Below are 24,989 nucleotides of genomic sequence, written 5' to 3'. Positions count from 1 at the left end.
AATCATTGCTTATAAAAATCCCTTGCATTTATGTTGGACTTTTAACCTCTCTCTGAAGAACAGGGAAGCCCCAGGCTTGTGGACAGTTTGTTGTTTCGTTTGCCCAGTATGGATGGGTGCTGCCTAATTCAGAAATCAGATGGTACACAAGCAGTATCAGGTATGATGTGTCAATCACCTTGTGCTTCTGTTTAAAAATCCTCTTTCTATCACCCAGAGTGCCTGAAGCAGAGAGAGGCAAAGGAGCTGGAGAGGGAGGATATTAAAGATATAGGTGGTTCTGGGATTTTAAAAAAAGCTAAAAACTAGTGAATCTGGAAACTGCTTTGGGGACATGGCCAGTAAGATCCAGTGCTTCATGTTTTGGATATGGCAGCTTCTCAATTACTTAGCAAATGGATCCTCAGAGGCGAGCACTGTGGGTGTTATCAAGATGAAAAAACACAGAGCAGCCTAGAAGAACCCAGAGTCAGGAAGAGAAGACAGAAACGCAGGAAAAGGCAAAGTGCAAGGAATGGGGCAATAATAGAACCATAAGATGGCACAAGGCAGGGTGCGGCGTTTTCTATGTTCCCTTCATGGCACAGAGAGCCAGGCCTTCAACCTGATGATCTTCTGGGTCACAGGGCCACACTCAACACATTTCTCCACCGAGAGCCGCAGGTCGAGGGCTTCCCTCCACCTAGACCAGAAGCCACTTCTCTGCCCAAGGCCATGCTGTCCTGGCTCCAAGGTGGAGGCTGTGATGACTATGGCAGAGACCATGAATAGCCAGGTCTAGAGCACCCAAGATATGGGGCCATGGTAGTCTGAAGGCCCTAACACTGCTTCTGGAGGGGGAGAGGACAGCCTCTTCTTTGATGAGGCTTACCACTCTATTCCATCCTGGTTTCCATTCAGTCACAATGAAGCATTGAAATCGCAACGATACGATCGGCTTAGCTGCAAGGGAGACACAGGTTAGGTTCTGTGTGAAAAGGCTTAGAGAAAGAGAGAGGTTAGAGGTGTCACCAAGGGCTGCAGTGGGTGGAGCTGAGGGCTAGGGAGAGGCGGGGAGTGGGGCCGAGAGGGGATGGCGGCGGAGGCGCGCAGGGGCGGCGCGCGGCGCTGGGCACTAGCTGCGAGCGGGTTACGCGCCTCGGCTGGTTTGGGATGCGCGGATGAAGGCTGAGCTCCGTCGCCCCAGCTCCGCAACGCACCTAATCTGCCAGGCGCCGTGCCGCGCCCACCCCGCCCCGCGGAGGGCGCGCCGGGGTCAGGCGGGGCCGCGAGGAAAAGGCGCCACTTGGAGCGCCGCATCTGCTGCCATCGCGGGAGGGAGACGCAGAGCCCTCGGAGCCCTATTCCTCTTCCTCTGGCTTCCAGGCTCTCCCTCCCCTAGACCACCTCTCGCCCGCCCCTAACAGCGAGCCAAGGCCGGCGCCCCGCCCGGAGATGGGCAGGCGCGTAGATGGCGCGGCTCCCGGCGCCGCCAGATCGCAGGAACCCGGCGCCGGGGCGCTGCGCTGAGGCTCCCCCTTGGCGCGGCCCCGGATGCCTGCAGGTGTCCTTGGCCATTCGGCCGCCGCCCGGGATACTCCTGCGCCAGCGCCGGGTGCCTGGCTTTTCAGAGCAGCCCCGCCCTCCAGGCTCTGCGCTGCGCAGGACGCCCCGTCTGAGCCCCCCCCCCTCGTCCCGCCGCTGCCCCCGCAGCGCGGCACCCAGCCCGGCGCAGCTCCCGGCCGCGGACGCAGGACCCGGGCTCTCTGCTGCGGGCGCGCCTGTTTTCCTCCTGCTGCCGCCTGGTCCTGCACAGCCCCCGCCCGCTGGTCCCTCTCGCTCGGATCAGCCCCGCCCGCCATCGGTGCCCCGCGCTGGATTTATGAATGGGGGGAAGAGGCCACATGCAGCCACCGCCGCCTCGAGTTGACCGCACACTGCCGGGCCCCGCAGAGCTCCGACTACCCTAAGAGCATCCGCCTGGCCTCGGTAGCTGCTCCGAGGACTTGTTGCTGTTACGCTGCTGCCGCCGCCGCCGCCACCGGGAGAAAACCAGCCGCCTTCAGGCTCAGCGCGGTCTGGGAGCCAAAGGGTGGCCCGCGTGAGTGTGAGCGCGCGCGCCGCGGACCCTCGCAGTGCTCTGGGACTGTGCGCTTCTCTGTCTTTCTGGGGTTGGGGGGCGTGTCCCCGGCCCTGAGCATCCTTGTGCTTGCCCCTACCTCCCGGGACCCCTGGCTTGAGTCCTCGACCCTTGTCTCCACTTCCTGCCTCCCCTAGGCTCTGCCTGCCCCTTTCCCAACCACCTGTACACTAGAGAAACCCAACTCCTCCTGCTCCGCGCCCTGGGGGGGGAGGGGAGGGGGGAGGCAGGGGCAGAGCCACGCCGCAGAAGGGGCCGCCACTGCCTCCTGCCTCCTCCTCCTCCACCTCCTCCTCCTCCTCCACCTCCTCCTCGTCTCCTCCCCCTCCCCGGTCTGACGCTGCCTCCTTGGGAAGGGTGTTTGGAGGGCAGCGGCCGCCCCAAGCCGGAGCCCCGCAGCGCTTCTTATGATCAGCTCGGTGTGTGTCTCCTCCTACCGCGGGCGCAAGTCGGGGAACAAGCCTCCGTCCAAAACATGTCTGAAGGAGGAGATGGCCAAGGGCGAGGCGTCGGAGAAGATCATCATCAACGTGGGCGGCACGCGACATGAGACCTACCGCAGCACCCTGCGCACCCTACCGGGCACCCGTCTTGCCTGGCTGGCGGATCCCGACGGCGGGGGTCGGCCGGAGTCGGATGGCGGCGGTGCAGGCAGTAGCGGCAGCAGCGGCGGCGGCGGCGGCGGCGGAGGCTGTGAGTTCTTCTTTGATCGGCACCCGGGTGTTTTTGCCTATGTGCTCAACTACTACCGTACCGGCAAGCTGCACTGCCCCGCCGACGTCTGTGGGCCTCTCTTCGAGGAAGAGCTCACCTTCTGGGGTATCGATGAAACTGATGTGGAACCCTGCTGCTGGATGACCTATAGGCAGCACCGGGATGCTGAGGAAGCACTGGACATCTTCGAGAGCCCGGACGGGGGCGGGGGTGGCGCAGGGCCCAGCGATGAGGCTGGCGACGATGAGCGGGAGTTGGCCTTGCAGCGTCTGGGCCCCCATGAGGGAGGCGCGGGCCCTGGTGCTGGATCTGGAGGCTGCCGTGGCTGGCAGCCCCGAATGTGGGCGCTCTTCGAGGATCCCTACTCATCCCGGGCAGCCAGGGTGAGTGTCAGAAGCCAGGGTCTCCACATCTTGGTGTCTAAGGGGTTCTTGATGCTGGTGTTGGTGGGTTGGATGGTGGGGGTGGGGTGGAGAAGGAGACCGCCACACCTGACGAGCTATACCTGCCTGCCTCCCAAATCCCTCCTGGGCCCTTGGGAGTCACCCCCTCCCCCCTTGCATGCTCCACCAGGAGATTGCACACACTTGACTTTCTACTTGGACCTAATCCCAGCTGTCTGCCTCTCCACATAACCCTCAGTGAGTGGCATGCCTTCAACTTGGCTTTGCTCGCTCCTCTTTGGTCAGCACAGTTTGCCCTGAACAGGACCATAGTCCTGGAGAGCTTGAATTTGGTCTTTTGCAGGGGTAAGGGCGGATCAGGAGAAGGAAATCTTGGATTGTGATGGACACTTACCTGTTTCCATCTTGCCAGCAGCTCTGTGTGCGGGCAGCTGTGCATTTCATAGAAGGGACACAGTGTCCATAATGCCCAGCTCATAAGAGGCAGAGATCCCCAGAGCCCAAGCCTCCCTTCCTGACTGGGGATCTTTCTTCCAGGGAGCAGGCCATGTCCCAGAGCTCTCTGTACCTCTGTCATAGCCTGGCCTCTCTGAGATGGTGTGGAGAACTAGACAGGAAAAGCCTCCTGTTTTAGGCTCTTCGGGATCCCAGGACACTGGCCAGCTACAAGCTTCCTGGTGATGTTACCAGACTTGTCACTGCTCTTTTCTTTCTGCTCTAGCACAGAGTGGCTTCCCGGAAAGCCCTGGTTCAGGTTACACTGGAAATGGACAAGTGTGGGGAGAAGGGGAAACAGGTTGATTTAGATAAGACCTAGTCCCTACCCTGAAGGGAGGAGGGGGTGCTAGGAAGATAGGTATTCATTCACTGCATCGTGCTTGGGCAGCTAAAACCCCGAAGAAGGCTTTAGAAATTTAAAAATAGAAAAGCCTGCAGGCTGGTATCTGCTCTCATGGCCTTAGCCTAAAACCTGGTTGAGGTCTGTCTAGGAGACAGGAGAGAGAAAGAAAAGCAGTGTGGTTTGCTGTGTTTGTGGTCTGCCTCTGTGAGCTGAAGCTGAACTGATTGGTTCCTTTGGCATCCCAAGTTGTCATGCTAATGAGTCTCAGAGCCTTGGTCTCCATCTCTATTCAACACCCCATGGGCTGGTCCTCACCCTAGTCACGGGAGAAAAAGTTCCACTTCCTACCCAGGGGAGAGAGAACGGTTGAAGAATGCAGTTGAAGCGATGGGTTAGGCTGGTATAAATACCAAGTCAGGGCAGTGCATCTCCTGCCTGGAAGAGGAAGGAGGTGGAGATCTTAGCAAGAGGTCCCACACAGGGCTGCGACTTGAAGTAGCCACTGGACATCTGGAGTCGTTTCCAGGCCCTATTTATTGTAGCTGCTTTCGCTTATAGCTTTGTGGTCCTGAAAACCAGCTAAGAAGTAGGGAACACAGTAATGCCCCTGGCCAGTGCACCCCTGCTGTGAGTTTATTCACCTTGATGGCCCTTAGCTTGTCTTCACTAGGAAAGAGAGACAGTCACAAGTCATTGAGACTTTTTTCAAAGTTGTGAGGTAGAGAGGAGACAGAAAGGGGCCAAAGGAGGGAAGCCGTTATGACGAAGGGAACTAGGCCCTATTTCTGAGCATCCTGGGGCCCCTGCTTCCTTTTTCCCTCTGGAATTGCGCGAGGCTCTACCATCAAGCAGAGGGTTAATTCTCCCATTTAAGTAGGGAAGGGACCGGGATTCAGACACAGTAACTGTCTTGCCAAAGCCATCTTCAGTTTCCAACCTTCAGATCATTAGGATGTGGACAACACTGTGGAGCTCTGGCTGGCACATGTGCCAGAAGACTTGCCCACACCTAAGGAACACAGGCAGAGACCAGTTCTGAGCTGTTCAGGTCACACAAGTGGGAATACACAATTTATTAAAAAATTAATAACGACTCTTCATTGAGCATCCTGTACCAGTACACTGCTAGGAAGACATTACATTAATCTCTCCTCTTCCTAATGAATTTAAAACAATGCCCACTTAACAGATTGAGGCTGGGAGCAAGTAAACCACTGGCCTGGGATTACAGCACTCTGGCAGGGTGTTGAATCAAAGTTGGGGCTCCTTCATGCCTAAGCCCTCACTCTGTCGCTACCACGAGCTTTCCCCACCGGATGAGGCTGTTTGCTGGGTGGAGAAGTGGCTAGTTCCCTCTCTCCAGCCTGCTTGGAGTCCTTAGGTTCTTCTCGTCTGTGAATAGACATAGGAAACCCAGGAACCAATGGAACTCAGAAGTCCGACGGGACATCAGAAGGGATGCTTACCCTGTGACTCCTTAAGACCAGAGGGCCCAAAGCCACAGAGAGTTCTGAAGCTGCATTTGTTTTCTCCACTGGCCCCCAAGTTGGCAGAACTGTGCCCCCAGGAGCTCTGTGCTGTTGGATGTGTGTGCATCCCATCCCAGTCAGCTGCAGTTTCCTTGGAAGGAGTTTGCCACCCGAGGGGTTTGTAGACTCACGATGTCACCTAGGAGGGCACGTGAGGGCAGAGGAGCTGTGCTCTCGGCCTGGAGGCAGCTCTTCCCATACAACAGTCCCGTCATTTGGATAGTATGTTTGACAGGAGCAAAGCAGACACACAAGTGAACTGAGCTAATTAGGAGAGCCTGTTGCCTAGCTACTGGCCAGGCTATCAGCTGGTCCATTCAGGAAGGCTCCTAGGCAGGATGATCCCCCCGCCCCCTGCTGCCTTCACTGTAGTCAGGCCGCTCCTGCAGGTCTGTTTCTGTGGCCTGAGCTGAGGGCAGGCTGGTTCTGTGCTCAGCCTCTCATGGACACTGCCCTGGGGCAGAGCAAAGACTCCCTTAGATTGTTGTATAACCCAGGAGAGGCCAGGAGGGACTTGGGCAGCACTCAGATCTATAGAATCTTGCCTTGTTCCTTCTGAGAGTGGACTAGAGGCCTAAAGGGACCCTGGGCTACCTTGCTTCCTTTTCTGTTCTTTAGAGGTCCCAAGCTGAGCTGAATTTAATTCAGCTGTCAGCTGTGTAAAGGGCCATGGCCCTTCTCTTTCGGCTAAGGTTCTTGGATGGATCTTTTTTCTTACCATGTTTCCCTTCAGAATAGAAGGGGCTAATCACAGGATTCCCATTGCCTCAGGAGGGCAGCTAGAAATGAATGTCCCTCTTCCTCAGGCATCTGCTGTGTGATAGGAGCTTGACCTGGGCTTTCTTCTGCTACCTCCTGGTCAGGAGAGGGAGGAATCATTCACCTCAGTGAACAGATGAGAACACGGAGCCACAGTGACACCCGTCCAGACAACACAGCCAGTCCCACTGGGATCCAAACTCAGGGCGCATGAGTCCACATCTGCTGCCCCTCCTGCCTCTGCAGCTCCGGCCCAGAAAGGGTCTCTGGCTTCTGGAGGGCTTGGGGGTGGCTCTCACTGGAGAACCTCCTCTTCCTCCACTCCATTCCTATCCCCTTCTTTATTTCTTTTCATTTCTAGAATTGCCTGGGTCTGACCCCTGGCTCTCACTTTTTCACCGGGTGACTTTGAGAAGAACCAAGAGGCCAGACTTGGTTACTGATAAACACTAGGTTGTGGAGCAGAGTGTCAAAACTTAGGCCCCTCTCTGGGTCTGACATGGTTGGTAGTCACAGCAGTCACGACAGGCTTCAGAGGGAGGGCCAGCACTCGCTGAGGCTGTGCCCTCGGAGCGAGGGTGTAGGGTGAACATGAAATGTGAGTCCAGAAGGGTAGTGCCAGCCCACCCTGGACAGCCAAAGGCTGCAGATGCCCTGCTGATTCTGCCCCAGGCAGCCTCTCAGGTTCCTCCTCAAGCTGTTTCTCTTTCTCATTCTGACTAGATCAACATTTGCCTCAGAGCATCTTGTCTCTGGATGATGAGTTGTTTCTGTTTGTCACCATTTTTTGTAAGAACGTGGAGTGGGGGAGGGGAGTGAAATTCGACGGGCTATTTTGGAGATCTAAGGGAAGAGCAGGCAGGAGCAGAGTTAGGTAGCTGGGCCTTGGGAAGAGCTAGCTCCTTGGTCCTTCACCTCCACAGCGGACATTGTTGGTCTAAGTGCCTAGCACCAGCCGGCCACTCACAACACCCCCGGGCAGTACCAACATGCCATGATGGCCCAGCTCCCTGCTGATTGTCCTTCTGGTCATGAAGTGGTCACCTGGTGCTTAGCAAGGAGCCCTGTCAGAGGCAGGGTTGGCCCACTCTACAAGCTCCCTGCTGTCTGGAGGTACTCCTGGGCATACCTTGGTTACCTCTAGCCCCGGCCACATAGCTAATGATCCCTTCTCCTGACAGCTTGCCAGTCCTGTGAGAAGAGGCTCCAGCCACTTCTCATCGGGAAGACACTTACTGAGCACTACATGAATAGCTTCATGCTGGGTTCCAGACATGTAAAGAAGAGCCCAGTGGTAGAGCTAGGGCAGGTAGAATAGAGACACTAGTGACCAGGAATAGCAGCAGTAATATTAGGTGTACTGTGATGGGTGATGTGGTAGCTGTGAAAGATAAAGTCCAATAGGCAAAGAGGAGTGACAAGTCCCACCTCTAAACGGGGTGGGGCTTCTGGGAGGAAGCAGAAAGTTGAGCTGAACGGGCCTTGTAGGATAAAGACTTATCTCCTTGAATCATGGCTAAATGAAGGCATTGCTTTAAAAACACATAATGCCCAACTCTGCAGAGTCAGGGACAGGATTGTCTGGCCAGGGACGGCAGGTCTGTATGGGACATGGCAGAAGGAACTTGACCAAGGAGAGGCTCTTGGACAGTGGCTTGGGCTGGATCAGATCCCGTTTGGTTGAGGACTCCCAGTTTCTGGGCAGGCCAGTGATGCCCATCCAGTGAGGGTGAGCACAGGTGAAGGTCAACACTAGTTGCTGGAACTAGGGGTTGCTGACTCACAGCCAGGTTTGATAGACAGAGAAAGGAGAAGTGGCCGTCAGCTAGGATAGAGCCTCATGTATGTCTCACGTGGGAGCCAGGAGCTGCTTGGAGCTGTCTTTCATGGCAGGCCCTGTTCCTTCCTTCCTTCCTTCCTTCCTTCCTTCCTTCCTTCCTTCCTTCCTTCCTTCCTTCCTTCTTTTTCACCCCAGGGCACCCCACTCCCTATCCAGCACTGCCTGGGTACTAAGATCTGGCTTCACCAGGAGGCTCAGCCCCTCACCCGATCTCCACAGATCTTCCTCTGCAAGCATCTTTGGCTGTGTTCTCAATTTTTCCTTCTCCTACACGTCTTCCTTAATATAGGTTTTGGGCATGAGTCTCCTTATGTTTATCTGTCCATCTGTCTCCCTGGCCCTCCTTCCCTGGACTCCCCTCCCCAGCCCCCAGTGATTGTATTCAGTTCCCATTGACTAGTGTCTGTCACCTCTCCACTCACCCAGCCTATGCCAGATCCCAGCCACGCCAGGCTCTGTGCTGAGTCTCGCAGGTATCATTTCTTTTAGTTCTCAGAACAGCGCTGTTAGGTAGATTCTGCTCGCATCCCCTCCAAGACTTGGGGTCTTTGCACTGTTGTTCCTGCCGCCTCAGGAACTCTTTCTTGTAGGTCTCCATTCAGATTTCACCTTGTCATTGTGACCTGGCTCCACCGTCAATGCCTCCTGTTTCTGGTTTTCTCCACAACACTCATGCCATTGGCTATGCTGTGTAATGATCTGTTTGACAGCAGTTTCTTTCCACCGGAATGCAAGCTCCGAAAGTTGGGAGGGTTTCTCTAGATGTTTCCTGCTGTTCCCAGCATGCTGGCACATAGTAGGTGTTCAAGTTGCCACTCTATAAATGCAGATTCTAAGGCTCGTTGGGGCTAAGAAACTCACAGAAGTCTACTAGGCAGTTGGTAACAGAACCCAGTTTGAACCCAGAAGTGTGACCTTTCATCTGTTCAAAGACAGTGGAGTTACCAGGAAAAGCTGATAGTTGCAACACTTGGGCCTTTAGAGATGGGCAGGTCCCTTAAAGGCCACAATGGCCAGTGTGTGTGTGTGTGTGTGTGTGTGTGTGTGTTCAGGGGGTGTCTCAGGAGAACAGGGAACTGGTAGAGTGCTGTCCTGACTGCTGGGGGTGACCTGTCCTGGGTACTGAGGCCCACCTACCTCCTCTGGCAGGGGCAGCCAGTTCACACCAACAGTTTCCTGCCTGGGCAGTTTTGACTTCCATTAGAATCCACAGCCTGTGTCCTCATGCCAAGGAGAGAGCAGACGGTGTCAGCCATGGCATCTAGGACAGAGCACGTCTAGCCTTCAGGTTTGTCTCCCAAAGCAGAAAGGGGCTTGACTTGTATAAACTTCTGAGGATTCGGTGACTCGCTAGTTTTAGATGTGGGAGGGAGTTCCCCCAGAGACTACCTCCACCTCAGCTTGGTCACCATTTCATGGAGCACTTAGCAGATGTTAGGCGCGTGCTGGGTTGAAGCTCACTCATCCTACATTGATGGTGAGAGGCGAGGACTTGTACGGTCCCAGCACACAAGGGGAGGATGGCCCGGTGGGGGGGGGGTACACGGCTTACCTGACTGACCCTAAGAGACAACAGACTTCCCAGCTGAGGCTGCCAGCCCCGGGCCCTTTAGCTCTGCCTCGCCCTCAGGCTGGCAGTGCAGGGCCGGGTGAGAGGGAGGGGCAGGCGCAGTGGACAGACCTAAGGTCACTGCTCACGGGGGATGAAGTTGAAGCACAGTCTGTGACCCCTTGCAGGGCGCCATTTCTGGAGCTGCTGTCTCTTGGGATCCCTTTGGTCCTGGGCAGCCTGAGTCAAGGGCCTTGTGGGACATGAAACAGTATCCCTCCCTCAAGGATGAGGCCGGGCAAAAAGCACTAATTACACCAGCCGACCGACCGCTTAGGAAACATTTGCCTGAGAGTAATGTAGAGGAGAGGAATACTGTAGGTCACTACAGGTCCTGAAAAACCTATACAACCTTATGGCAATCATGGGACGGCTCTGTGCTTAAAAAAAAAAAAAAAAAGCCAAGGAGACCCCAGGAGTTGGAGTTGCTTTTGCTCCCCGTGAAGGTGGTCTGGGCCTGCTGCTAACACCTGTGGTAGTGGCAGCTGAGGAATGCAGACTGCAGCCCAGGCTAGACACCTCCCTCTTGCCTCTGCTCCCTGTGCTCAGCCCCTTGGCAGCTCTGCCTGACCTTGTTTTTCCACATCACTAATTAACCTCACACTCAGGCTCCCAGGTGGGCCGGCTCTGCTGGCTAATGGTCCCTGAGAGAGAAGAGAGAGAGAGAGAGAGAGAGAGAGAGAGAGAGAGAGAGAGAGAGAGAGAGAGAGAGAGAGCCTCCTGGCCAAGCTCGGAAGTGCTGTCCTAAGCCCTCACTCTGGTTCCTTCTGCTTCTTGGAGCACAGGGTGGAGCCAGGCCCCAGGATTCCCAACATTGCCACAGCAGGCACTGTCACCGGCTCCTAACCGATGGCCGATGGCCGCAGAGAGCCTGCAGCAGCCTGTGCTGTCTTGGCAGCCCGTATCTCAGGGGGGGAAAAGTGAGGCCAGCAAAAGCACTTGAAATTTACTTTCCCAGGGAGAAGTAGGCAGGAAGTGCTCCAGGAAGAGCTGTAAAGTAAGGAGAGAGCCTAGAGGCCCTCTATCTTCCCCAACCTGCTCCTGTCCTTACCGTCTGTGATCAACCCATCTAAAGCGGAAGGGAAATAACGCAGTCATGTATGATGGGAGACCTGTCCTATGTAGGCACAACATCCTCATGTGGAAATAGCAGGCATCCGGGAACTGGGACAGGCTCAGTCATCAGGGCCTGGATTCCTGGGCCTGGGAAGCGACTCTGCTTGGATGATAGTAACGATGGTATGGTATAAAGGAATGTACAGACCACATGATTTTGGGGCCATACCTGGTTCTTCCCTGCTCTGAGCAGTGTGGCCCCAGAAGAGGCACGCGACCTCTCTGATCCTCAGTTCTTCCTGTGTGAAAGATGGAATCTGCCTGCCATGTCACTAAGAAGATTGAAGGCAGAGACCCATATAGGGTGCCTAATAGTCCCAGGGAGAGAAGAGATAGTGAATGTCATGGCCAAAGTTCCTTCCTCGACTTACTTCTATCCCAGAGGGTCTTGGGGATGTGATTTCTTGCCTGGTTGTCCATGTTTTCTGTTGATATCTTGCAGTGACTGCTCCTTTCGGTGTAGGTACATTGAGGAAAACCCCTGACAGGCAGGTCTGAGTGCTCACCGCACGGGAATAGAGACAAGGCCAGGTAGAAATTGGAGCAGGGCAGGCGTGGGGTTGTCAAATGTGCGGTCATGGACCTCCCTCCGTCATCCTCCCTCAGTAGGTTCGGTCCTCCACCCGAGGTGGGGGAGGGAAGCCAAGCCCCAGCCACCACGCAGGACCAGTAGCAGGAGAGTGGACCTTGACAGTGGACGTCTTGGCAGTGCTGAATGGCACGGCATGAATAACAGATGAAGGCTCTGTAATTGGTGTTATTACACACGGATCTCATCTCCATTCATAATGACTGGACACTTAGTCCAGCCATTCCTCTGCCGAATACCGCTGTCATCATTCTGTCTGAGATCCCCATGGCTGTCAGATCAGCTGCTGCGGTTCTGATCCTGATAAGTACAGTTCATTTGGCTCTGAAGCTCAGTGTCCCGGCTAGCATCGGTTTTCAGAAAAGGAGACAGACATTGGTTGTGCTGAGAATCCCCCTCGCCATCACCTGTCACAGCCCATGTCTTAGTCAGGGTTTCTATTGCTGTGAAGAGACTCCATGGCCATGGCAACTCTTATAAAGGAAAACATTTAATTGGGGTAGCTTACATTTTCAGCCATTTAGTCCATTATCATCATGGTGTGGCACAGTGACATGCAGGCAGACATGGTGCTGGAGAAGTATCTGAATGCCCTACATCTTGAGTTGCAGGCCACAGGAAGTGGTCTGGGATACTAGCTGGTATGAGACCCCAAAGCCCGCCAGCACAAATGACATACTTCCTCCAACAAAGCCACACCTCCTAACAGTACCACGCCCTTTGGGGGCTATTTTCTTCCAAACCACCACAGCCCATGTTTGTCTTCCTTCTTGGTTTACCACTCAGACAGAAGGTGGTTCTGGGTGGTAGGTGGGGTCATGGAGGTAGGTCATGTTAATGGGGTCACTTGGCAGAAAGAGGTTATTCCTTACAGCCCTTGTCTCTGGACACCCCTTAAAGCAATGGACCTTTATCTTGAGTGTGTATCAGAGTCACCTAGATGGTTTATGAAAGTACTTTTTGGCCTGTGTCGCCTTCGAGTTTCTCTTTCAGTAGGTTTGTGCTGCTGAAAATTGCATTTCTAACCTGTTTCCACACACTTGATGCTTCTGGCTTAGGCCTCCACTTAGGGAGCCTGATTATTCCAGGTGTGGTGTGTGGACTACACTTCACCTGGGAGCTTGTGAGAAAGGGTGGGAATATAGACCCTTCCTAAACCTCCTGAGTTAGCCACACTGGAACAGGTTTTTCAGCTGGTTTGTCCACACACCACAATTTGAGAACCCTCAAAGCATAAATTGGGCAGAGCTGTTGTAGGCAGGGCCAGGCAGCTATGGTACCCTGACTTGTGGTTTCCAGCCAAGAGCAGCCTGCCTCTGTCTTCTGAGAACCCTGGCAAAGATTAGGGGAAGCCTTGCTCTAGCGCGCCAGCGCATACAGATCCTCTCATCTCTCTACCTTAATCCCACCCCTTGACCAGCAGTGGACTAGTAACCTTTATGCTCGAGTTCCATGAGTAGCGGTCACTGTTTCCGGCGAGGGCAACGACTGCTGATTTGACGGCCACTCCCTCCCTATTCTCCTGACCTACAGGTGGTAGCCTTTGCCTCTCTCTTCTTCATCCTGGTCTCCATCACCACCTTCTGCCTGGAGACCCATGAGGCCTTCAACATTGACCGCAATGTGACGGAGATCCACCGGGTAGGGAATATCACCAGCGTGCGCTTCCGGCGGGAGGTAGAAACAGAGCCCATTCTTACCTACATCGAAGGTGTATGCGTGATGTGGTTCACTCTAGAGTTCCTGGTTCGCATTGTGTGCTGCCCGGACACACTGGACTTTGTCAAGAACCTGCTCAACATCATCGACTTTGTGGCCATCTTGCCCTTCTATCTGGAGGTGGGGTTGAGTGGCCTGTCATCCAAGGCAGCTCGAGATGTGCTGGGTTTCCTGCGTGTGGTGCGCTTTGTACGCATCCTGCGGATCTTCAAGCTCACGCGCCACTTTGTGGGGCTGCGTGTGCTGGGGCACACACTCCGGGCCAGCACCAACGAGTTCCTGTTGCTTATCATCTTTCTGGCCCTGGGTGTGCTCATCTTTGCCACCATGATCTATTATGCTGAGCGAATTGGGGCCAGGCCATCTGACCCAAGGGGCAATGACCACACCGACTTCAAGAATATCCCCATTGGCTTCTGGTGGGCCGTGGTCACCATGACGACACTTGGCTATGGGGACATGTACCCTAAGACATGGTCAGGAATGCTGGTTGGGGCACTGTGTGCGCTGGCCGGTGTGCTAACCATTGCCATGCCCGTACCCGTCATCGTCAACAATTTTGGTATGTACTACTCCCTGGCTATGGCCAAGCAGAAGCTGCCCAAGAAGCGAAAGAAGCATGTGCCGCGGCCAGCCCAGCTGGAGTCACCCATTTACTGCAAGTCTGAGGAGACTTCGCCCCGGGACAGCACCTACAGTGACACCAGCCCCCCTGCCCGGGAAGAGGGTATGGTTGAGAGGAAACGGGCAGGTGAGTAGGGCTTAGGAAGAGGACCCCTTTTTCCCAAGTAGTCAACCGAGTTCCCTTAGCCCTTCAAATTCGGGTCTGTGCTGTATTGTGGGAGCTCCGCTGTGTGTAAGGTGTGCCTCTAGGAGGGCCAAGGATGAAGATCAATTTTTTTTTGTCCTGTGGTTTAATGATCTTGGTGAACACCAGGGTTCTGTGGAGTGAGTTGTCCTTCATGGGACTGTTTGTTAGAAGGGCTGTTTTCGAGTCCCTCCTGGGCCTCCTTGTTTTGTTCCCAGCAGCCGGTCCCTTCCCCTCCAGGCACAGCCTATAGATGGGAATGGCATATCAATATCCTACCTACCCCCTAGACTCTGAGGAGACCCAAATGAGTGGTGGGGTGATGTGCTGCGCTCGGAGGAGTTGGAGCAAATGCCAGCGCTGATATGATTAGCCAGAGATCAGGGCAGCTGTTCCTCCAAGGTGCATCAACACATGAGTCACTTCTTTCCCAACATTCACGTCTGCTGTCTCTTGGCCTAATAGATGTGATAACGTAACAGCAGTGGGAGGCTGCCTTCTGTTCAGCTAAAGCTGGAGTGAGTCCTGGGCTCAGGGTTTGACATGGATAGAAGGGAACCAAGGAGGAAGTAGTCCAGGGTCTTGGAAAAGGGGAGGAAATGAAAGGAGCCTGTGCTTGTGTCCTGAGGGGAGTAAGACTGGGCCTTACTGTCCTTCCATGGAAAGGCCACTCAAGAAAGCTCACCTGCTTTGGGTCAGGAGAGCAGAAAAAAAAAAAAGCAGCTTAGTCCCCAAGAACATGGGAGGAGGTCAGAAGACAGGAAAAGCACTATCAGATTCAATGGGTGGGGCTCCCAGGAACGGTAGAAGCCCAGGTCTGGAGGGTGACTGTCAGGCCACTGAGGCTGGGCTAGGTAGGGCTGGGAGACCGAGGCAGCAGCTCCTGGTTAAACTCGAGAAGTGGGTCTAGTCCTCCAGAGCAGTACCTGAGTACAGACACTTACTCATGACCTCTTGGCATGTACCTGCCACACGTGTTGGGGCTCGTTGCTCTCTGGGATTAACTGGGGTCTGGATCTTCCTTGATAAAGAACTTAATAGAGAAGCTTCCGTCTGTTCCCTACCACAGTGGTACCCCTGATCCTGTTGGAGATCTAAGATGTGCTCTGAGGCCCAGTCAGAGCTCAGAGAGAATCCTTGTGTCCAAATACAGAGGGCCTTAGGCAGCCTCCTAGAGGCGCACAGCACTGAGGTCCTTATCCTGTTTGACTGACTAGCCACACTGAGGTCTTGCATGGCCAGGGCCAGACAGAGTCTTGAGGCCAGGTTAGCCCCACCATATACAGTTAGGCACCATCGGAGCCCCACAGAGAAGAGCTGAACTGGAGCCTCCTGCCTATACCTTCGCAGATGTGAGAGCTCTGCCCAAGCCCTTCAGCACTGGCCCGGGGGCCCGAGGAACAGAATAACTAGCTACCTTAAGTGGTGCAAGGAGGAAGTCAGAGACACTACCGAGGTCTGGTATTCGAGCCACCACCCATTATTCCTACCAACCAGGGATTCTCTAAGGAGCGCAGACTCACCTCGAGCCTACCTGAGCCAGACCAACCAGAGGGGAAATAAGAGTCTGTGCCTGCAGGGCTTGATCTCCTGGGACATCCTCGCAAGCCCATTTGGGAAATACTGCGGCTGTAGGGTGTCTGTGCTGTGTTCCGGCCCCCTAAGGGAGGCTCTAAGCCAAAGCGGAGAGAAAAGCCTTCGGACCAAGCACAGCCATTTTGCCTCTGCTTCCTGGACCTGGGATCTGAGAGGCCCTAGGTAGCTCGCTCCCTTAAGAAGGAGGCCCAGCAACCATCTCAGCTTCCTTTCTCTGTCCCCTCCAGACTCTAAGCAGAATGGTGATGCTAATGCGGTGCTGTCGGATGAGGAGGGAGCTGGCCTCACCCAGCCCCTGGCCTCGGCCCCCACCCCCGAGGAGCGGCGGGCCCTGCGACGCTCAGGTACGCGGGACAGAAACAGGAAGGCAGCCGCTTGCTTCCTGCTCAGTACTGGGGACTACGCCTGCGCCGACGGCAGTGTCCGGAAAGGTATGGCTCCCAGGGCTGGGCAGACGGGGAGCCACCCCAGAGCTGAGTCTCCCCAGCCCTCCCCACAGAGCTTGAGGTCCCCCCCTCCCCTGAGCCCGTGGCCACCATCTCCTCTGCCTTGGGTGCGCCCTCGCTTTTAGGATGGATGTCCCAAGGGCCAGTGTCTGGATTAGAAAGGTCTTTAGTATCCTCCATGAGTCTATGGAGCCCCTCCCCCAAAGGTACCCACCAGGAAGGGTAGTGCTAGACATTTTAGGGGATACTCTATTACCTCCCTGCTCTGGTCCTGCAGGCCTAGCCCACAGGGTCATACCTACTAGGTATGACCTAGTCCTAAACACTGCCAAAGCTTTCCCCAAGGAAACAGACTTAGGGATTCCAGGTCCTAGGTTTTCAGAGAGCCCACACAGGCCCTGTATCTCCAATTCTTCACTGGTGGACTGATCCATGTCTACAGGCTGCTGGGGTGTGATGGTCACAGGACAGGTCCAGGAGTGGCTAGGAGGAGGTGTGCAGGGAGCGTGGTTCTCTCTGAGGAGTCATCTGCAGGCTCCTCACAGTTAGTGGAGCAGCCCCTTCCCTGTCTGTCAAGGAAGTCTGGAATTCTATCACCAGGCTTCCAGCATACGGCAGGGACAGAGCTGACGTTGGTCTGTGCCAGCAGGGATTCTTAGGCTTAAATGAGAGAGGGAAACGAAAACCATTAGGGTGGCAAGGGCCAGTGATGGCTGAGAACCAGGAGGCTGAAGACCAGACCCTGGTCCTCCCTGTTTCCTGAGCCCACTTACCTTGTCTGTCCTGTGTCCTGACCTCCGCTAACATCCTGCCTATTTCCAAGAGAAGCTATGCTTCTCCCTAAACAAATGTCATCCCCCAGTTCTCTCTCTGGCCACTTCTTGACTAGCAAGGTTTCCCACTCTCCACTTCCCATGGTCCCACATCTCAGACTGACTGGTTTGAGTCAGACAAGGGTTTGGTTGCTGCAGAACAGCCTGAGATGCCTCTGGGCCCTAAAGATGGCCCCTAGCTACCTGGGCAGTCTCCGGGGCACCTTCCCATGTGATTCCTAGGCACCCTGGGTTAATAAGCTCTGAAAAGTGGGCATCCAGCTTTACTGGGCCCATATCTTAGTGGGTGATGGCAACAGGAACAACAGTCTGGCACCTGGAAGGATATGGCCCAGAGGCCCTGGCCAAATGGCTGTAGGTAGACTGCTCAGAGCTCACACACCCTCACCTGGGAATCCAGGGCTCCGACCTTCAGACCCTGGAAATGTCTTTCGCTCCTGCACCTCAAGAACGCAGTAGTGCCACTGCCTCCTTTTTCACACCGAGAGAGCCTTGCTCAGGCTGCAGCCTGCTGAGCAACGGTGTAAAGTGTGCCCCTCACTCTTGTGAACACAGAGCTGAAGGATGAACGCCCTGGCTTCCCTTCTGGTGCTGTGAGGTGCTTGGTGGAAGCAGAGGGGTGGGAGAGGCCGTGAGTGTGCACGTTAGGAGAGCCCTGAAGGCAGGTGCTCTCACATCCACAGGCACCATGCGAAAGAGCCTGCATGCCTCTCCACTTTGCCCCCCTGGGGTGCCTTTGGGGCCCATCTGCTCTATTTTCAAGATGCCTCCACACTGCTTCTTGGCAACAAGCATGTAGCTCAGCCAATTAGAGTGACCTTCGAGAGGGAACAGGTGGGTTGCCGGGAAACAGGCCCTGCTAAGCAAGTGTGGCAATTAATATCACCAAACTCCCAGTGCGCACTTAACAACTTTCCCCACACCACGCCTCTCCGCAGTCATCTAGACCTAGGACAAGGAGAGGCTGAGTCCAGCCAGGCCTGTTCCAGCCCTCAAACTGACCCCTTCACTAACCAGTGGTTTCCCCTGAGTCAGGAGTGTATGTGACGCAGGTGCTCACTGGGGAAGGTAGGTGCTGGAAGCTGACGTCTCCGTGCAGCTGGACCACCAAGGAGCTAGACGGGAACATAGACCCGAGACAAGACAGGACACAGGTCAGCTGGGTGTAGGTCCCATGCTCTGCCCTCAGGAGCCCGGGAGACTGATGGCAGGGAGAAGAATCAAAGCCACTCCCAACAAGGAGAGATTCCCTTCACCCCAGTCTGGGGCCACCCACCCTACAGTTTCTTGAAGCAGCGTGGACTCCATGGAGCTCCCCTGGTGAGGAGATGCTCCCCTTTGACCCATGTGCCTTTTCTTCACCAAGGCTGTGAAAAGTCCCGGAGTCTAAACAACATAGCAGGAGCGACTGGAACCAGTCTGGGGCTGTCTCCACTGGCATCGCGGTACAGCTCGCCCTATCCTCCGAGAAAGCTCCTGCTCTCGCACCCCTTCCCCCCTCTCACCAGCCCCCCACCCGGTCACTCAGGTCCTTAGCTACACCTACGGCCTTCCTCAGCTTTGACATGGGAACGCATAGCCAAGCAGGCATGTTTACATCCCTTATCCCTCCTGAGGTCTGAGGAAACAACAGAAGGGAACTTCCATCAGGATGGAGAATTCGAACCCCGGAGCCTGCCCTACACAGCACCTGGCTCCCCCAAATGTTCAGACATGGAACCCGAGAGCAAGGGGGAGATATTCTCAGAGCTTCTCCCTGAACCAGGTGCTGGCACACGCAGGAGCTGCGTCTCTGGGTTTTGCCTCCAGCTCAGGATCCTATAGGCCAGGGGGTGCGTGGTGCGTGGAGTATCTGGAACTTACTCAACCTTGCCTGCAAGTCGAACTTACATTTGTATTTTAATCACAGAAATTTCATTTGCATCCCTTATGCCTTTAACCGGTAACCAAACAGCTTGTCTGTCTGTCTGTCTCTCCACCCCACTCCAAGATCGGCAGGTAACAAGGCTGTCTCATGGGGCATCTCTGCTGGTGTAAAGGACACCTGACTCCTTGGAAGAGCAGCACCTGTGGTCAGAGTTGCCCTGGGAGGAGGACCTGGTGTTTTCCAGCTGCGGCATGGGGCGCAGATGGGAGTTCCTAGAATCCGAGTCCCAGGCTTGGTGCAAGCCCCGGGCAGGGTGTCTAAGTGCAGGGAGGCCCTCCTCCCTGAAGCCTGTGCCCAGATTCAGCGGGTGACACCCCGTGCGGCCCACCCAGCATCCCATCTGTGCCCTGCGCCTCAGCATCCCTCTCCATGCTGCTTCCTCTGCTTCCGCGACAGTTTGCTCCCTCTCCCCGCTCCCTCAGATTCCCAGCCCTGCCTCTGAGTCACCTGCCACTCCCACCCAGCCTCTGCTCTGTATTCCTGCCAGAACCGGAGACTCATCTAATTTCTATAATTAAGTGTATTCATTTACCTAACGAGCCCGGGAGCACAACAGGTTTGTGAGTCATTGGGTGAGCAGGGGTACACCTTGCGCGGGGACAGCTGAGGGGAAGTGAGGAGACAGAAGCTCTCCTACCCACACCTGCCACTGGCCCCACCTGCTCCCAGGAAGCCCCTCCCTCAGCCCAGGGCTAAAGGACAAAAGCCTCAGCCAAGACATTCCCTGTTTCACCTGATGGGAATTGACCTGACAGCGGAGCCACGTGCCTGGCAATTTTAGGGTCGGATTATGCAACTTTGGACAGGGAGTGACTACCGGAAGGTCCATATTTGCTCCCTACAGGGTAAGGAAGGGACCTGGTGAGATCGCTTTAGGGACCTGGCAGGAAACTGGGAAACCAGGGGCTCAACTCAAAAGGTGGCCCAGGCATAAATTGCTGGGGTTGGAGTGCAAAGCATGGGACAAGCTCTGCCAGCACTGAGCAAACACTAGATGACCTTCTGGAAGTTCTGTCAGATCAGGCCCTGGGACGCTCCTGTTCAGCCGTGCTCTACGGGCCTGTAGCCGCTTGCTCGCAGAAGGAGGTGTCTTCTGAGAGCTGATATGAGGGGATACAGGAAAGCCTGTGAAGCAGGGGAAGATGCTGAGTCTGAATCTAGCCTCCTTGTGGTAGGTTCGGCTCTACCCAGCAGGGCTCCTGGCACCAGGAGACTGTGGTCTGACAGATTCATGATGAGCCAGGTGTCCAGTTTAGCATGGGTACCACAGTTATTTTCTCTGACTTGCTGTTCTGGTTTGGGGAGCTGAGGTAGCTATTTCTGTGGCATCCCTCAAGTTGTCAGGAGCCCAAGTTTCCACGGCACCCACCGCCTCCTCCCCTCTTCCCTCCTACGGGGATGGGCATGCTCACAGCACCCCAGTGGGGGGCACAGATGTCCCTGGGCAACACAGTGCCTCTGCCAGGCTGAAGCCCCTAGTTTTTGTTGGAGGGATGGGCTCCTATACCCACCCCCAGTCTCCTAGCTCCATAGGGAAGAGGCAGGCTCAGTTGGTGGGAGAACTTAGGTGAGTTATCTGCCCTCAGCTACCTCTTAGGACTTTGGTGTTTGCCCAGGGGCTTGGGAAAGAATAAAGCCATCATTTACAGAGTCTCCATGCCTCCCTGAGAGGCAGTGGTCTATACAAGTCTCAGGCCCATCCAGGTGTTGAACGTCCTTCGCTAGGAGAAAGGTCTCTCCCACCGAGGGCATAGTTAACCTTTCCTTAGATTGGACTTGGGATTGGACCTGTTGCTTTGGCTTCTAGAAACCTGGCCCTGTAGCCTGGGACCGGGCCCCCACTTAAAGAGCAAGTAGGCAGCCCAGGATCAAACTCCTAGCCTTACCTTCCAGACTCTGCCAGGACAACTGAGAACCCTAGAGGTAGCTGTGCAGCCCAGTCTTCTAAGACAAGTGACCGTGAGGCGTCACCAGCAGGAAGGGGCCTGGCCAGCCTACAGCTGGGTCAACAAGGAGTTAGAAAGGATGCTGAGTGCTGGCCAAGGCTCCAGGAAGCACCCGTGGGCCAAGACTGCCCTTCACAAAGTATCAAGAGAGTAGGCCTCCCCTGCCCCTGATCAGTCTCAAGTCTGAATATCCTGCCTTGATCCTAGTGAGTCGTGGAGGTTAGAGTCCGGCATTAGATTCCAAGAAAGGATCTCCCAAGACCCCAAGGGTGGAGAACGTAGAAGCCATTGACAAAAGCCACCCAGGGCCATTCTTTCTCCAGTGTGTCTTAGGATCTAGTGGCCTGTAGAGTGCCCAAAACTACTCCTCTTTTCCGGGTGGGTAGGGACCAATGGCTGGGTCCTTCTGAATGTGCACAGACAGAGCAATGTTAGACATGCAGGGCAAAGGGTAGCTCTGTCTTGTCCTCAGAAACGGAGCACCAAAGAGTCTTGGGCTCACTCCTATGGTTTTCTCAGGGACAGTACTCAAAGGCCTAGAACTCTAGAAGGCCAAGGGACAGTGTTTAAGGGGGCGATCGGGGACACAGTCTTAAGGAGGTGGTAGCAGGTCATGCTGAGATGAGAACATGTTTTTATCAAAGAAAAAAGCTTTTGAACATGTCAGGGAACCCCAGAGTAGCAACTGTGAGGCTTGGATGCCAAATGGCATACCCACCTTTAACTGCAAGCCTAATAACTGTACTAGTCAGCCTGGGGGGTGGGCGGGTGGAAACTTCTACCACACTATTAGTCCAGTCTCCCTGGCTGTCTAGCCAGGACTGCCACTGGGAAATAGGGGGAAAGACCCAAGCCTCAGATATCTGAAGCTGAGGGCATGGGTTTCTTAGTGAGATGCTGTGGGCCAGCCTGTTCTCCTGAGGCTGTGTGCCCTCCATACCCCATGCCTCAGGACTCTGCCTATCACTTTGAGGTCAGGGGCTGGGTGTGACATGGCTCCACGCTCTAGAGCCATCTTCACTGGCTCCTGGGGATAGTGAGATTGTCCACGGTGGTGGGGGCAGATGGGGCTATTTGGGGGAGAGCACAGATAGAGTAGAGAATGGGTGATGGGCCATGAGCCATCGTCCGCATCAGGGGTTTTCCCCACCGCCTCCCTGCTAGACCAGATGGAGTTTGCTATGGCTCCTCTCCTTGCTGCATTAGAACTCGGAAGACCGGAAAGGCTAGTACTTGGAAATGGTTCCCTGCGTTCACCGTCACCTGGGTCTCCTTGGCCTGGAGATGGGTTGGCAGAGGAGGGATGTAGGTCTCACCCCACTCCCTGTACCACCCCAGCTCTTCCTTACCTCTTAGCCCTGGGTTCCCTATGCGTCCCAGCTCTGCTCTTGGCTGTTCCTTAGCCCACAGCCTACGGGTCAGCGGCTGGCTGGCTTCCTTCTAACGTCTTACTCTTTGTCTCTCTCTCTCTTTTGCTGAACTCTTTGCCTCCCCCAGAAGGCAATGTTGAACCGAAAGCGTGCGTCCCAGTGTCTCACACCTGTGCTCTTTAAACACAGAGACCTGCCAAGACGCCCTCTCGTCCAACTATGCCCACGCTGAAGTCCTCACCCTCTCTTAACGCGGCACCGACGTGAGAAAGACAGGCAGACAGACAGAAAGCCAGAGGCTTAGGGAAACTCTGGAACCCAGGCACGAATCTTTCGCTGGGAAAGACTCAGATATCCTTGTTTGCACAGGACTGGTGGACAAACCTCCCATGTGACTCTCGGGGCCCAGAGCCATCTGGGTCTGATACTCTGTTCTACTGTACATTGAAGAGATATATATGCACATATAGTATCTATATTCATACATACTATATAACTCTTGTGTGTAGTGCACGTGCTACTGGTGGTCTGTCTTCATTGTTAGGCTATGTCTCCCAAGTCCTCTTCCCACCCTGCCCCCCCCCTCTTCCTTCATGGATTGTTTCTTCTGACCGTGTTGTATGGATTGTCCCAGGAAAAGTGCACCTGGAACCGGCCCCTCCAGCTGGGTGGACCCAGGCTGCTCTCACTTGGGGGTGTTTCCCCGGCCAGCAGGTGGCCTGTGGAAGTCTGCTAAGGCAAGGTTGCCCTCCAGGGCCACTGCTTCACTAGCCCAACCCCACCCCAGATTGGGGTTCTACCTCCCACCCCACACCCCGGTTTGTGGGGGCACTTCCAGGGGTTCTTCTACAAGCCCTGACACTCCTTCCAAGCACCCCTTCTGTGCCTTTGACAGAGGGGAGTTTCATTTCTTCTGTGTGAGTCTCCTTTGTCCACTTGTTTTCAAAGATGCTGCTGGGCAGGTGGAAGGGGATCTGTTTGCCCATCTGGCTCAGGGGTCTGAGAAGGGGACACTTTTCGGCGAGAGGAGACTAGTTGCAATACTGTACTTCCTGGCCGGTGGCCAGAAGATGCGTGCAATAGCAGAGGCCAGGTGACCCCTTCAGCCTCGGCCTCTGCCCCTCCCTCAGCCCTTTCCTGCCCACCCTTGGTCTCGGTCAGTCCTTTTCTAAAGCTGTCCCCTTGTGTGTGTCCGAGGCACGCCTAGGCTGGGCCCACTGTGCCCTGTCTGCATGCCCTCAACTGTCATGCTGTGCTCGAACACCAATAAAGACATCCAAGTGTCCTGCTGCTCCTCTGTGAGCATCTGCCTCGACTCTCTTTTCTGGCTGTGGATCTGTGGGGGGGGGGGGGATCTCCCTGAATTCCAACCAACCTACCATCTGTGTCTCAGGAATGCAAGCACACCTGAGCCCCTACCAGGGATCCTCCCTGTGGCCCAGCTCCTGCAGTTTACAGCTAGCAGTAAGTACTCAAAAGTGATCTGCTCAGGGCAGCCAAGGACATAACCCTGAACCCCTGACTCCTGGGCAGTGTCCTGATACCCGCTGCTACTACCTGATACCCTCCTGCTCCATGCCCCTCCCCCCGTAGCATGGACTAAGTCTTCCTTGTTTAGGGAAGTCCACTGTGTGCCTGCTTGTTTGTACAGGGACTTCCCTCTCCCTGCAGCTGCGTCAGTGTTAAGTGGGCCAAGGCCCTGGGGAGGCCAGCCGTCGCGAGGACTGCATGATGGCTGAAGGACTGGAGCCAGCGCTGGACCAGTGACACCACCAAGGGCCTCTTGGGGATGGAGGAGGAACATACTTGGGGTCCATGGGCTAGGGAAGTGGCAAGTTCTCATACATGGTGACCCTCGCTGCCCCTTTCACTCCCACAGAGGGGCGTGCACAAGGCTGACTTTACGGATGCGCAGCCCTGCAGTCACCCAGAAGGGGCTCCATACCGTCATCGCTGTAGAGTTACCAATCCTCAACAAGAGCTGTGGTTTCATTTGGACCGGGCTCTACATATCACAGAGCCAGGTCCGGGCGCATGTTCTCTTCTCCTCACTCCTCACTGTCTACACAAACTGAGCCATAGGAGCCCCCATTTAGTCTTGATCTGCCACTTATTAGCTATGTAACTTGGGGGCAACGCCTCCGATCTGTTTTCATGCCTGTAAAATAATGGTGCCCATTCCAAAGACAGCAGAACAGCCTGGCCCAGGGTCAGGGGTCTGCACACAGCATGTAGGAGACAGGAGATCTCCCATAAAATGCTAGCTCCCTCCTCACCCTTGCCTGCAGCTCAGGCTTTTTTTCTGCAGATTTCTTCATGTCCAAACACACTCAGAAAAGACAAGAGCACACTCGAGCTGTCTAGGGCAATGCAGAATGGCAGGGTGAGGACCGCAGGGCCCTGGGGAAGGAAGAAACCAGGGGAAACCTATTCCTGAAGTGGCATGGAAAACCAGCCACGAGCCTGGGCCAGCAGCAGAGACTGGGCGGTGGCAGGCGGCCAGTTGTCAATTAAAGATAAAATCTCTCCTCCAACTGGAGGGCAGATAGGGCTGTGCCCCCCCCACCTCACTCCCCAAGAGAAAGCCATTTGCAGCCAGGCTGCTCAGAGAAGCTTGGCCAGGCGATAATGGGATGGGATGTACTGCTGGCTCCCTAATGACATTACGCATCAGGGCCCACATCCAGAATGGCTGTTTTTTAGTTTAGCTGGGTTTTTTGTTTTGTTTTTAACATAAATATGAAACCATATTTACGGGCTAAGAACCTAGCAAACAGCTTGTGAGTATTGGATGCTAGGAACACCCTAAAGGGGACCTATGCTG

General features: G+C 55.1%; 1 protein-coding gene across 5 annotated transcripts; it reads left to right on the top strand.

The window, feature by feature from the left end:
* Window positions 1-1,724: 1,724 nt before the first annotated feature.
* On the top strand, window positions 1,725-23,467 carry Kcnc4 (potassium voltage-gated channel subfamily C member 4). Of its 5 annotated transcripts, none has more exons than XM_028879431.2 (4): window positions 1,725-3,216; window positions 13,054-13,990; window positions 15,871-16,074; window positions 18,289-22,385. In XM_028879431.2, exons 1-4 carry the CDS (start codon window positions 2,527-2,529, stop codon window positions 18,456-18,458), a joined length of 2,001 nt encoding a protein of 666 aa, XP_028735264.1. In that variant the 5' UTR covers window positions 1,725-2,526; the 3' UTR covers window positions 18,459-22,385. The 5 variants fall into 5 exon arrangements, with proteins under 5 accessions (XP_028735264.1, XP_037062878.1, XP_037062879.1 ...); XM_037206983.1 differs by having other exon boundaries at window positions 1,727-3,216; window positions 15,871-15,987; window positions 22,355-23,467; XM_037206984.1 differs by having other exon boundaries at window positions 1,727-3,216; window positions 15,871-15,987; window positions 22,293-23,467.
* The last annotated feature ends 1,522 nt before the right edge of the window (window positions 23,468-24,989 follow it).

The sequence above is a fragment of the Peromyscus leucopus genome, chromosome 6 (genome assembly GCF_004664715.2).
Source record: "Peromyscus leucopus breed LL Stock chromosome 6, UCI_PerLeu_2.1, whole genome shotgun sequence".
Lineage (NCBI taxonomy): Eukaryota > Metazoa > Chordata > Mammalia > Rodentia > Cricetidae > Peromyscus > Peromyscus leucopus.
The sequence above is the reverse complement of the archived record's forward strand: the minus strand, read 5'-3'. Positions and strand labels throughout refer to the sequence as shown.